The sequence below is a fragment of the Neoarius graeffei genome, chromosome 18 (assembly GCF_027579695.1).
Source record: "Neoarius graeffei isolate fNeoGra1 chromosome 18, fNeoGra1.pri, whole genome shotgun sequence".
Taxonomy (NCBI): domain Eukaryota; kingdom Metazoa; phylum Chordata; class Actinopteri; order Siluriformes; family Ariidae; genus Neoarius; species Neoarius graeffei.
In genome coordinates, this window is record NC_083586.1 from 36678924 (window position 1) to 36692498 (window position 13575).

The following is a 13575-nucleotide window of genomic DNA, read 5'->3' on the forward strand; positions in this document are numbered from 1 at the left end:
TCTGGACTTTTCCAGAACACACAGATTGCCAGTCCGCCCGTTTTTCCATCCATTCTGCTCTACAGGGTCGCAGGCAAGCTGGAGTCTATCCCAGCTGACTATGGGCGAAAGGCGGGGTACACCCTGGACAAGTCACCAAGTCATCGCAGGGCTGACACAGACAACCATTCACACTCACACCTACAGTCAATTTAGAATCACCAAATTAACCTAACCTGCATGTCTTTGGACTGTGGAGAAAACTGGAGCACCCGGAGGAAACCCACGCGGACACGGGGAGAACATGCAAACTCAAAATCCACATAGAAAGGCCCTCGTTGGCTGCTGGACTCGAAAATGGACCTTCTTGCTGTGAGGCGACAGTGCTAACCACTACACCACCATGCCGCCCCAATGACATTTTTAATATCTTGAATTAACATTCTGGATATCTGCAAAAATGCGGTTCCGGGTCTCTGAAATTGAAAGCCCAGTACACAGGACTGGCAAAAAAGTGACACCGTTTGTCCTAGAAGAATGACACTGTGGGTCTCTGAAATTACAATTAAGGATATCTTTGTTGGTATAATTGTGGAAATATTCATTCTGACTAAGAATTGAATTACAGATATCTGCAGCACATATCCAGTCACGTTGTGATCCTGCACCACACCCAATTGAGGTTTATTTCACAATAATGTTCAGCTCACTGTACATTATCCCTTACACATTCTGCAACCCAGAAGCTTCTCATTTTCATACAAACTGACATGTCTTTATGAACCATATTTCTTGAATTCAGAAATTTTGGAAGTGAATATTTGTTTGGATGGTCCAACCCCAGTTCCAAAGAAGTTGGGATGCTGTGTAAACTGTAAATAAAACCACTATGTGATAATTTGCCAATCATGGAAACCCTATATTTCATTGAAAATAGTACAGAGACAACATATCAAATGTTGCAACTGAAACTTTATCTTTAAAAAAAAAAAATTATATATATATATATATATATATATATATATATATATATATATATATATATATATATATATATATATATATATATATATATATATATATATATATATATATATATATGCTCATTTTGAATTTGATGTCAGCAACATGATTCAGAAAAGTTGGGACAGGGGCAACAAAAGACTGAAAGTTGTGTAATGCTTAAAAAAAAAAAAAAAAAAAAAAAAAAACACCCGATTTGGTTAATTGGCAACAGGTCAGTAACATGATTTGGGTATAAAAAGGAGCATCCCAGAGAGGTGGAGTCTCTCAGAAGTAACGATGCAGAGGGGTTCACCGCTCTGTGAAAGACTGTGTGGGCAAACAGTATAACAATTTAAGAATCATGTTCCTCAATTTTAAATTGCAAAGAATTTGGGGATCACATCATGTATTGTCCATAATATCATTAAAAAGTTCAGAGAATCTGGAGAAATCTCTGTACACAAGAGACAAGACTGAAAACTGCCACTGGATGCCTGTGATCTTCAGGTCCTCAGGAGACACTGCATTAAAAGCAGACACGTGTCTGTAGTGGAAATCACTGTATGGACTCAGGAACACTTCAGAAAACCATCGTCTGTGAAAACAGTTCATTACTGCATCCACAAATGCAAGTTAAAACCAGATATAAACAATATCCATAAACACCGCCACCTTCTCTGGGCCCGAGCCCTTTTACAATGGACTGAGGCGAAGTGGAAAATTGTCCCGAGGTCTGATGAATCAAAAGTAGAAATTCTTTTTAGAAATCATGGACATCACATCTTCCAGGCTAAAGAGGAGAGGGACCATCCGGCTTGTTATCAGTGCACAGTTCAAAAGCTGGCATCTGTGATCGTGTAAGGATGCATTAGTGCACATGACATGGGTAGCTTGTACATCTGGGAAGGCATCATTAATGCTGAATGATATTTACACATTTCAGAGCAATATGCTGCCATCCAGACAAAATCTTTTTCAGGGAAGGCCTTCCTCCTTTCAGCAAGACAATGCCAAACCGCTTTCTGTACATATTAAAACTGCATGGCTCTGTAGTAAGAGTGTCTGGGTGCTAAACTGGCCTGCTTGCATTCCAGACCTGTGTCCCATTTAAAATATTTGGCACATTACGAAACGCAAAAGACAACAATGGAAACCCTGAACTGTTGAGCAGCTGAAATTGTATATCAGGCAAGAATGGGACAACATTTCTCCTTCAAAACTACAGCAATTGGTCTCCTCACATCCCAAACATTTACAGAGTTGTTAAAATAGATGTGACGCAACACAGTGGTAAATATGCCCGTCCCAACCATTTTGAAACGTGCTGCTGACATCAAATTCAAAATGAGCATATTTTTCAAAAAACAATTTCTGTTTCTACATTTTATATAGTCTTTGTACCATTTTCAATGAAATATAGGGTTTCCATGATTTGCAAATTATCACATTTTGTTTTTATTTAGTTTACACAGCATCCCAATTTTTTTGGAACTGGGGTTTGTACATGTTTCATGTGCAGAAATAACCATGTACCTAAAAAGAAACTTGTACAAATACATGCGAGTTGCACAGTGTAGGTATACAATTGCCAGTCTCATCTCATTATCTCTAGCCACTTTATCCTTCTACAGGGTCGCAGGCAAGCTGGAGCCTATCCCAGCTGACTACGGGCGAAAGGCGGGGTACACCCTGGACAAGTTGCCAGGTCATCACAGGGCTGACACATAGACACAGACAACCATTCACACTCACATTCACACCTACGGTCAATTTAGAGAGTCACCAGTTAACCTAACCTGCATGTCTTTGGACTGTGAGGGAAACCGGAGCACCCGGAGGAAACCAACGCGGACACGGGGAGAACATGCAAACTCCGCACAGAAAGGCCCTTGCCGGCCCCAGGGCTCGAACCCGGACCTTCTTGCTGTGAGGCGACAGCACTAACCACTACACCACCGTGCCGCCCCCACAATTGCCAGTGTAGGACATTTTGCAAAACACTATTTTTCATCCCCATTCATTAAATAGTAAATATTTCAGAGTACAGGACTGCTGCTAGCTGGATACATCTGGTTGGAAGACCTAGTAAAATGTAAAGAAAATGTGACCTTGGGCGCTGTGTGAGACGGCTACCTCTCCAGTAGCTCTGTAGTTTTTAGCTCTTTAACCCCCTTTTTTTTCCACCTTACTTTTCTGCTCTTCTTACGAAGACATAGTGTTTTTTTCTTCATATCCCATGGATATTTTTAACTTTAACACAACCAGTTTTCTCGCTTATTTGAGAGAGGAGCTGCTGGCCCTGAAAACAATGGGACGAGCCGGGATACGACACCCCATCCTGGCCGAACTGAGGAGGAAACCCAGGGGCTGCAAAGCCGGGGCTAAGCTAAAGGCTAGGCTAGCAGACAACCAGCGGCGCTACAAACCATCCATTCCCTCCGTTATCATGGGGAATGTGAACTCGGTGCCAAATAAGGTCGATGAGCTAGCCGCACTGAACAACCAGTGGATTTACCGGGAGGGCAGTTTATTTATTTTTACAAAGACATGGCTAACACACCTTGTACCAGATGCTAACGTGGACCTGTGGGGATTCACTGCTGTGAGAGCCAACAGAGGCACTAAAGCATGCGGGAAAGGCAAAGGTGGGGGGACTTATTTACATGAACAACCTCCGGTGTAACCTGGGACATTTCTCTGTAAAGACAGACAGTCTTATGTTGCCCAGACTTGGAGCTGCTAGCATCACCATCTGTTTACATCCCTCCGAGGGCAGACGCAGCTGCTGCATGTGAGGGGATTCGCTCTTACCCCTTTTCCACCAAATCAGTTCCAGGGCTGGTTCACAACTCGTTCAACTTGTGAACCAGCTGAGAACCAGTTTGCTTTTCCATAGCTTGGGGTGCTAAGGGGAGCCACGTCATTACGTCACTGTATACGTCAGTTACGTCACTGCCTTTGCATAAACCTTGGCGCGAACATCGAAGCAACAACATGGAGAAGAACCAACAACAATAATGGATGACTTCGCGTTTGTACAGCTGCTGCTTCTGGCTTTACGGTGCTTCATTCAAAATGGTGCCCTCTCGTGGTCTTGCTATTGTTGTTGGTCTTAACAACTCCGCCCCCCCGCTGACGTAAGCAGTTCTTTCCTCTAGCCCAGCAAAGAGCTGGTGCTACCCTAGAACCGGTTTTTCTGGCCCAGAGCCAGTTCTTTGTCAGTGGAAGCAGAAAACCCGGTTCCAAACTAATCACTGGCCCCGAACCAGCCCTGGAACTGATTTGGTGGAAAAGGGGCATTAGATACTGTAGAAAGTCCCTTAGGTGTGGGTGGAGCACAGAGGATGGCAGGACAGAGATTCTGGTGAATAGAAGGCTTTATTGCCACACTTTTCAGTCTAACAATAACTACTGGAGAGAAACACACACACACTGTTCTCGTCCGGGGAAGAGCGTTTTCTCTGCTCTCCCTCTGGCTCCTTAAATAGGGCACGGTTACTGGGAAGACACACAAACAGGTTAATTACCGTCAGGTGTAGTGATTCTGCTACTCACCTTCCCTGGCTCCACCCTCCTGTCACAGACCGGCGCTTGACCATGCCCCTGCTGCCACATACCCCCACCACCCGACTCAGGCTGGGCGGCCATCCGGCCCGCAGCCACTTATCCCAATTACGTGCGTCCTCACTTACGAATTTTTTAATAATATTCTTGAGGGTGCGGTTGAACCGTTCTACTAAACCGTCCATTTGTGGGTGATACACACTGGTGCGGATCGGCTTAATCCCCAATAACCCATACAGTTCGCGCAGTGTCCGTGACATAAATGTAGTGCCTTGATCAGTCAGAATCTCCTTCGGGATTCCAACTCGGGAGATGACGCGGAAGAGTGCCTCTGCAATACTGCGTGCGGAGATATTGCGCAGAGGCACTGCTTCCGGGTATCGCGTTGCATAGTCCACCAGGACTAATATAAAGCGGTGCTGACCGATCTAATGGCCCGACGAGATCCATCCCAATTCTTTCGAACGGGGTCTCGATTAGAGGTAGAGGGCGCAAAGGTGCTTTTGGAATGGCTGCTGGATTTACTAATTGGCATTCGTGGCATGCCGTACACCACCTACGGACATCGCCGCGAATCCCCGGCCAATAGAATCGGGCCATTATTCGGGCTAGTGTCTTATCCTGCCCTAGGTGTCCAGCCATGGGATTAAAGTGAGCCGCCTGGAATACCAATTCCCGGCGGCTCTTTGGAATTAAAAGTTGCGTGACTCGCTCTTTCGTCTGAGTGTCCTGTGTCACTCGGTATAATCTATCCTTCATAATCAAGAAACAGGGGAAGGACGGGGTGGCGTTCGGCTGGAGCGTTTGACCATCGATTACTCTCACTTGGTCAAACGCATGCCGCAGAGTCTCGTCTCGCGATTGTTCTAATGGGAAATCTGCGAGGGATTCCCCAACAGAAAGAGGAGGAGCCGGCGGCTCCTCACTCTGTCGCGGAGATGACGTAGACGGCTCTGCGACAGCAGCTCCAACCAAAGCGACACCGGGACCTCCCCCTGTCAAATGGCAGGACCCACTCTTTACTAGGCGCGTCATTAAACCCCGAAATCCCAGCCAATCAGTCCCCAAAATTAAAGGAGTGGGTAAGGCGAGGATTAACTGCCGCCTTCACTATAGATTTTTCCCCTCTGAAAAATATGTAGACCGACACCAAAGGGTAGCTGTGAACATCCCCGTGCACACACACACACACACACACACACACACACACCTTCACCCCCTGTGCTCCCCCCAATGCCTCGTCTTGCACCAGGCTTTGGCGGATCGAGGTCTGATTGCAACCAGAATCCACCAACGCCTGATATGTAGCCCCTTGGACACGCACCGGTATGCGATACGCTCCGGCCCGATCGAGGGCGGCCTCTGGCGCGTCGGGGATCCGTACCACCGCGCACACCTCCATTGCTGTGCACTGTTGTTGCAGGTGGCCCGGCTCCCCGCAGCGCCAGCAAACCGGCCGGGGCTTTCCCTCTGCACCGGTGCTCTGGGGCTCACCCACCTGGGGGCGGGGGGACAGACACAGAAGGGAGAAACGGGAGGGCACCACGGGTGCGGCGGGCCGGCTGGGGTGGAGCCGGCCCCCGTCTCCATGGTGGGGGAATGGGGCGAGGACGGGACACAGAAGGGAGGGGAGAAAGAGAGAGAGAAGAGAAGACGTCGTCAGCTGTCCTGCCGCCGGAACAGCCGCCAAATGATCCTCCGCCAGTCCGACTGCCTGATCCAGCGACGCCGGGCGGTGGCACTGGACCCACTCCACGGTTCCTGCTGGTAAGCGGGCGATGAACTGTTCCAGCACCACCTGATCGACGATTCCCTCGGCATCGCGATCGTCGGCCCTCAGCCACCGCCAGCAGGCGTCCCGGAGCTGCTGGCCGAACGCGAACGGCCGGCCTACTTCCTCCAATCGCAGCGCGCGGAAGCGCTGGCACTGTTGTTCTGGTGTGCGCCCCACGCGCTGGAGGATGGCCCGGCGGAGGTCCGCATAGGCCAGCCGGCGGTCGGCGGGGAGCTGTAGTGCGGCCAGCTGCAGCGCGGCCAGCTGCGCCTCTCCCGTCAGGAGGGGGAGGAGGCGCGCCGTGCACTGCTCCATCGGCCACCCCGAGGCTTCGGCGACCTGTTCAAACAATGTGAGGAACGCCTCGGGGTCGTCCTGCGGGCCCATCTTGGTGACAGTGAGGGGAAACGGGCCCGTGGCCGGGGCGCTGGTGGACCCCGCCGACGCGAGGAGATGCCGGAACGCCTCGCGATCTTCCTGCTGGGCCAGCACCAGGGCTTCGAAGCGCCGCTCTTGTTCCTTTCGGAGCGTGACGAGCGCCTGGTGCTGGCTTTGCTGAGCCGTGGCGAGGGCGTGGACCATGTCGGCGAACGGTGAGGATTCCATGGGGCTGCTGGGTTGGTGCTCCACCTTTCTCCTGGGTTTCGGCACCACTGTAGAAAGTCCCTTAGGTGTGGGTGGAGCACAGAGGACGGCAGGACAGAGATTCTGGTGAATAGAAGGCTTTATTGCCACACTTTTCAGTCTAACAATAACTACTAGAGAGAGAGAGACACAGACACTCCGTGTTCTCGTCCGGGGAAGAGCGTTTTCTCTGCTCTCCCTCGGTCTCCTTAAATAGGGCGCGGTTACTAGGAAGACACACAAACACAGGTTAATTACCGTCAGGTGTAGTGATTCTGCCACTCACCTTCCCTGGCTCCGCCCTCCTGTCACAGACTGGCGCTTGACCACGCCCCCGCTGCCACAGATACTTTGGCTGCTTTTTACCAGGCTGTGGACTGTATCTTTTTAATTTCCCTGAGGGAACCCTCCCATAGGGATTAATAAAGTTCTATCTAATCCAATCTAGTCTAAGTAAGTGTATTAATCGCCCAGCGCTTTCATGTTGTTTACTTTTGTGTCAATAAATAACATTATCCGTGTACCACACAAACACAGGAACACCTAATTTAGAGTATAGTCTCTTAGTTCTTACAGTTAACTCATGAATCGGCTATTTTCTTGGTCTTGTCCTCGGCTTCCGGGTGCCTCGCACGAAGCGCCCCCATTTCTCTCTCTCATTGTCGGGTCTTTTGGAAAACAAGGAGTACTAATCCCATCAAGATTGGTGTTGCTACACCCTCCTACGATACATCTGTTAACCATTTTAATAATTGCATGATAACATTGAAGAAATTTGCAGAAAACCACCAGGTCGTTTTCTCATAAACAAACCAGCGCTGACGTAGGATTCAGAGGGATGCGTCACAAAAATCAACATTTGCCGGGAAATCCAAATGCCAAGTTTTTTCAGAGGCGGACCAATTCGCCTCAAATGGCTTGATTTCAACTGAATTTTTCTGGTATTATGCAAGGTAAAAAAATAATAATAATAATAATTGCACAAAATGCAACAGATATTTGACCCAAGTTTAATATAAAAATAGGAGAATTAAATTGATCTTGCTCCTGAATTTACCTGTGATATGCACTTTAATCCCTCGTAAATAATCCTCAATCACTCCTCATTTTCTCTACTCACATGTAATTGCGGATGGAGTCAGGAAGGATGACCACACAGCGCTGCCCTTCCTTCAGCTCTTTAGCCATCTTCACTGCTGCTGCCATGGCTGTGCCTGAACTGCCACCTAAAGACATCAAGTGTGAAATTACGAATAAAGCAGGACGTTGAAGTGGAATTGATTTTAGTGCCTTATGTGTAAAAATGTTAAAAGCATCAAAAGTCTCTTTTTTTCAGGGAAACAAATTTAGTGTGTACTGTACCACAAAGCAGGCCCTCATCTCTTATAAGCATACGAGCCATAGCGAAGGACTCTTCATCATTACACTTGTACCATCTGTCCACCACCTTAGAAAGAAACACACAAACACTAGTAATCCTGGGTGCAATATAAAATTAAGTGATGCACAGCAAAATAGTACTTGATGTCTCCCTAATTGCCTCATCTCATTATCTCTAGCCGCTTTATCCTGTTCTACAGGGTCGCAGGCAAGCTGGAGCCTATCCCAGCTGACTACGGGCGAAAGGCGGGGTACACCCTGGACAAGTCGCCAGGTCATCACAGGGCTGACACATAGACACAGACAACCATTCACACTCACACCTACAGTCAATTTAGAGTCACCAGTTAACCTAACCTGCATGTCTTTGGACTGTGGGGGAAACTGGAGCACCCGGAGGAAACCCACGTGGACACGGGGAGAACATGCAAACTCCGCACAGAAAGGCCCTCGCCGGCCACGGGGCTCGAACCCGGACCTTCTTGCTGTGAGGCGACAGCGCTAACCACTACGCCACCGTGCCGCCCATCTCCCTAATTGTGAATCATAAAAACTTCTAAATACGCAAACCGTAGTATTGCAGTTTGTACTATAAATAATCTACAAGTACCTCCTGAAAGACTCTTGGCTTAAAGTTAGCAGACAAGTTCCTGGAGGCGCTTACAAATTTAGATTTTTCTTCTTCATTTGTGTAAAAAGTAAATTAAAGTGCAGTGAAAAACTAGAGAACAGATTTACAGCAACACCGTGATCTACTGACAGCTGATGAATTATCCTGGTTTAACTTTCAAACTGTGTCTCATTGAGCTCAAGAACATCGAAAAAGACAAATCAATTAAGAACTAACAAAACGGGTGAACACAATAGGACAACAAACCAATGATAGGACTGAAACCAAAACAAACAGACATTTCAAGGAAGTCTGTATGAGGAAAATCACCTCCACAGGTTTGAATCCTTAGTCTGGCTAAGAGATTAAATAGCAAAAATACTAGAAGTTAATTAACATAAGAAATGAACTAAAAGGGGGCAACACGGTGGTGTAGTGGTTCGCACTGTCACCTCACAGCAAGAAGGTCCTGGGTTCGACCCCAGCGGCCAGCGAGGGCCTTTCTGTGTGGAGTCTGCATGTTCTCCCCATGTTTGCATGGGTTTCCTCCGGGTGCTCCGGTTTCCCCCACAGTCCAAAGACATGCAGGTTAGGTTAACTGGCGGGTGTGAATGGTTGTCTGTGTCTGTGTGTCAGCCCTGTGATGACCTGGCGACTTGTCCAGGGTGTACCCTGCCTCTCGCCCATAGTCAGCTGGGATAGGCTCCAGCTTGCCTGCGACCCTGTAGGACAGGATAAAGCGGCTACAGATAATGGATGAACTAAAAAGGCTAAAATACCCAGTATGCCAAGCACACATTGCAAAAAATTCTCTCTTAAGCAAGTGAAAATATCTTGAATATACAGTAGTGTGGGGGGGAAAAAAAAAAGTTTGCCCCCTTCCTGAGTTCTTATTTTTTGCATGTGTGTCACACTTAAATGTTTCAGATCAAACAAATTTAAATATTAGACAAAGATAAACACAAAATGCAGTTTTTTTTAAATGAAGGTTTTTATTATTGGGGGGGGGGGGGGGGGGGGGGAATCCAAACCTACATGACCCTGTGTGAAAAAGTGATTGCCCCCTAAACCTAATAAGTGGTTGGGCCACCGTTAGCAGCAATAACTGCAATCAAGTGTTTGCGATAACTGGCAATGAGTCCTTTACTGTGCTGTGGAGGAATTTTGGCCCACTCATCTTTGCAGAATTGTTTTAACTCAGCCACGTTGGAGAGTTTGAGCATGAACCGCCTTTTTAAGGTCATACCACAGCATCTCAATTGGATTCAAGTCAGGACTTTGACTAGGCCACTCTAAAGTCTTCATTTTGTTTTGCTTAAGCCATTCAGAAGTGGACTTGCTGGTGTGTTTTGGATCATTGTCCTGCTGCAGAACCCAAATGCGCTTCAGCTTGAGGTCACGAACAGATGGCCGGACATTCTCCTTCAGGACTTTTTGGTAGACAGCAGAATTCATGGTTCCATTTACCACAGCAAGTCTTCCAGGTCCTGAAGCAGCAAAACAGCCCCAGACCATCACACTACCACCACCATATTTTACTGTTGGTATGATGTTCCTTTTCTGAAATACTGTTACTTTTACACCAGATGTAATGGACATACACCTTCCAAAAAAGTTCAACTTTCGTCTCGTCAGTCCACAGAGTATTTTCCCAAAAGTCTTGGGGATCATCAAGATGTTTTCTGGCAAAACTGAGGCAAGCCTTTATGTTCTTTTTGCTCAGCAGTGTTTTTTGTCTTGGAACTCTGCCATGCAGGCCATTTTTGCCCAGTCTCTCTCTTATGGTGGTAGTCATGAACACTGACCTTAACTGAGGCAAGTGGGGCCTGCAGTTCTTTGGATGCTGTTGTGGGATCTTTTGTGACCTCTTGGATGAGTAGTCGCTGCACTCTTGGGGTAATTTTGGTCAGCAGGCCACTCCCGGGAAGGTTCACCACTGTTCCATGTTGTCACCATTTGTGGATAATGGCTCTCACTGGTTTGCTGGAGTCCCAAAGCTTTAGAAATGACTTTATAACCTTTTCCAGACTGATGGATCTTAATTACTTTGTTTCTCATTTGTTCCTGAATTTCTTTGGATCGCAGCATGATGTCTAGTTTTTGAGGATCTTTTCATCTACTTCACCTTGTCAGGCAGGTCCTATTTAAGTGATTTCTTGATTGAGAATAGGTGTGGCAGTAATCAGGCCTGGGTGTGGCTAGAGAAATTGAACTACGCTTTCCAAAGATGTGATAAACCACAGTTAATTTATGTTTTAATGGGGGGGCAACACTTTCACACAGGGTCATGGAGGTTTGGATTTTTTTTTCCCTTAATAAAAACTGCATTTTGTGTTTACTTGTGTTATCTTTGTCTAATATTTAAATTTGTCTGATGATCTGAAACATTTAAACGTGACAAACATGCAAAAAAAAAAAAAAAAAAAAAAAAAAAAAAATCAGGAAGGGGGTAAACACTTTCACACCAATGTAGTTGAATCGATCTAGCATTTCCTCTTAGAAGAAAAGACACCAATTCTGAGATTATTAAATTTAGTTCTAGATTGCAACCAACTTATTCTAAGATGTCTTATCAGGTAAAAATATCTGTCCATGCAGCAAGATCATTTCACTCATATTAAGTAATTTTCTCCTCAAATTCAGGGTTTTTTGCTGTGCAACTGGAATGAAACAGATGCTAGTTCAATCTGCTGTATAGACTATATCTAATGCAAGGCTCGACAACAACAAAGTGACACCCAAGCGTTATTCTAGAATTATCTAGTAAACGCACAAAAACAGGCACTTGGAAAGCAGCTTGCATTTCCTTTAATAAGATTTTGCACCACCTCATCCTCACTCTAACTGCTCCAACCTGCCGCTCTTTGTCACTCCCTTTCTTGTTAAATTGGAACATGTTCATACTTTCTACCATCTAGCGTGAGTCAGTCCCACGCTGTTTGTAAAGTCATCCTACCTTTGGGATCGTACCAAATATTGTTCCCAGAGACGTAGTTTGGACTATGAGTGCGTGTTTGCATATGGGTGTGTGCACACGCATGTTTATGGAAGCATTCACTTACAGATCTGTCAAGTACAGTAGGAATGAAGTCATATCCAATGCCCTCCACCTCATACTGAGTCTTATCCGTCTGGTTTAGCTCATCTGGTTCAGCCAGAATGGATCCCTCCGGGTCCACAGCAATAATCTGACAGAGTAATAGGATTTTATAATATTTATATTTAAATAATTTCATCACCATTCTTTAACATGTTATTCCTTTAGAGACTGAGAGGCTGTATACTATAGTATTTGCAGTGCTATGCTTTCCATCTATAGTGAACATGTAATATACAACAGTCAGCATTTATGTAATATACTGTATATAGACAGGTACAGTCTATTGTTGGTAATTTGCCAGTTATATATTGAGGGGGGGAAAAAAAAAAAAAAAAACTTCAAGGTGTGCTGTAAGTAATTCATGACAGGGTGGTGTGATGCAGCCTGATGCACGTTTTAACATTTATATCTTGTGCAGTATCCTCAAAACATACCATTTCATGTGATCACTTCTTATATAAAACTGCTATAAACAGTTATCTTCTCACCACCCTCGCATATCTCTCTCCCCCCACCACAATTTACAAAGAAACCCTTAACTGGCAACTTTTCCATATCGCTGATCATACATGCTTTTATTAAAACAACTGCACATTTTAAAAACGTTTATTAGATATTGATTACGTGGAGTATCCACCATGCAAGTCCGTGAAAATTAGTTGTTCCTATAGAAACAATGACAGTAGAATGATCACCTCGATATAAACCTGTGATCTGAATTTGTAACCTGGGAATTACAGCAGAGTCATGCCGTTATTAAAAAAAGATCAACGCCTTTTGTGCAATCATAAGTCAAAACTGCTGTGGTATAACTAATACCAGTTGTGGGGGCGTCGTGGCTCAGGTGGATAAGGCGCCATACCATAAATCCGGGCAACCCAGGTTCGATTCCGGCCCGAAGTCGTTTCCCGATCCCTCCCCCACTCATTTCCTGTCTCTACACTGTCCTATCCAATAATAAAGGTGGAAAAAAGCCCCCCCAAAAAATCTTAAACAAAAAACTAAATACCAGTTGTTTGAACAGAAATCTTAACAGCTATGTACAGCTTATGTAGAAACAACGTATAAATTTGAACCCAGAGCATCAACGATGCAGTAGCTCACACGGCCGTACCATGAGAAACCAGACTTCTTTATAATTAGCCAAGTTGCTCTCATGAGACAAACTGGAACAATTTGATCCTCAAAACAAAACCAATCAAAATCCATTGAAAACTCAGGGAGGCATAGTGATTTTCCTGAGCGTTCGTTAGCAACTTGTTACTCCCTGGTTTTTGTGATTTTTTTTTATTAATTTTGTGCAGACTGATTGTTTTGTTTGGAAGATCCGATCAGAATCAAAATCCATTGAAAAGTCAGGGAGAAGCAGCAATTTTTGTGAATTGTGGACAGATGGACGCTGGACAGCGTGTGATGGCAATAGTTCATCGCCTATGGCTGGTGAGCTAATAATAAAAATGTCTTTTAAACAAAACAACCCACACACCACATCTGACCGTATGCATTATATAATTGCAAACATTAAAAAAAAAAAGAAAA

At 45.6% G+C, this 13575-nt stretch overlaps 1 protein-coding gene across 1 annotated transcript in view; it reads right to left on the reverse strand.

Annotated features, from left to right (window-relative positions):
- cbsa (cystathionine beta-synthase a) overlaps positions 1-13575 on the reverse strand; it is a 44124-nt gene that overhangs the window by 13389 nt on the left and 17160 nt on the right. The window contains exons 8-10 of the mRNA XM_060898754.1: positions 11999-12124; positions 8309-8393; positions 8067-8172 (exon numbers count right to left, since the gene is read on the reverse strand). Of these exons, the coding sequence (XP_060754737.1) occupies positions 8067-8172; positions 8309-8393; positions 11999-12124 (317 nt within the window). The remainder of the gene's footprint in view (positions 1-8066; positions 8173-8308; positions 8394-11998; positions 12125-13575) is intronic.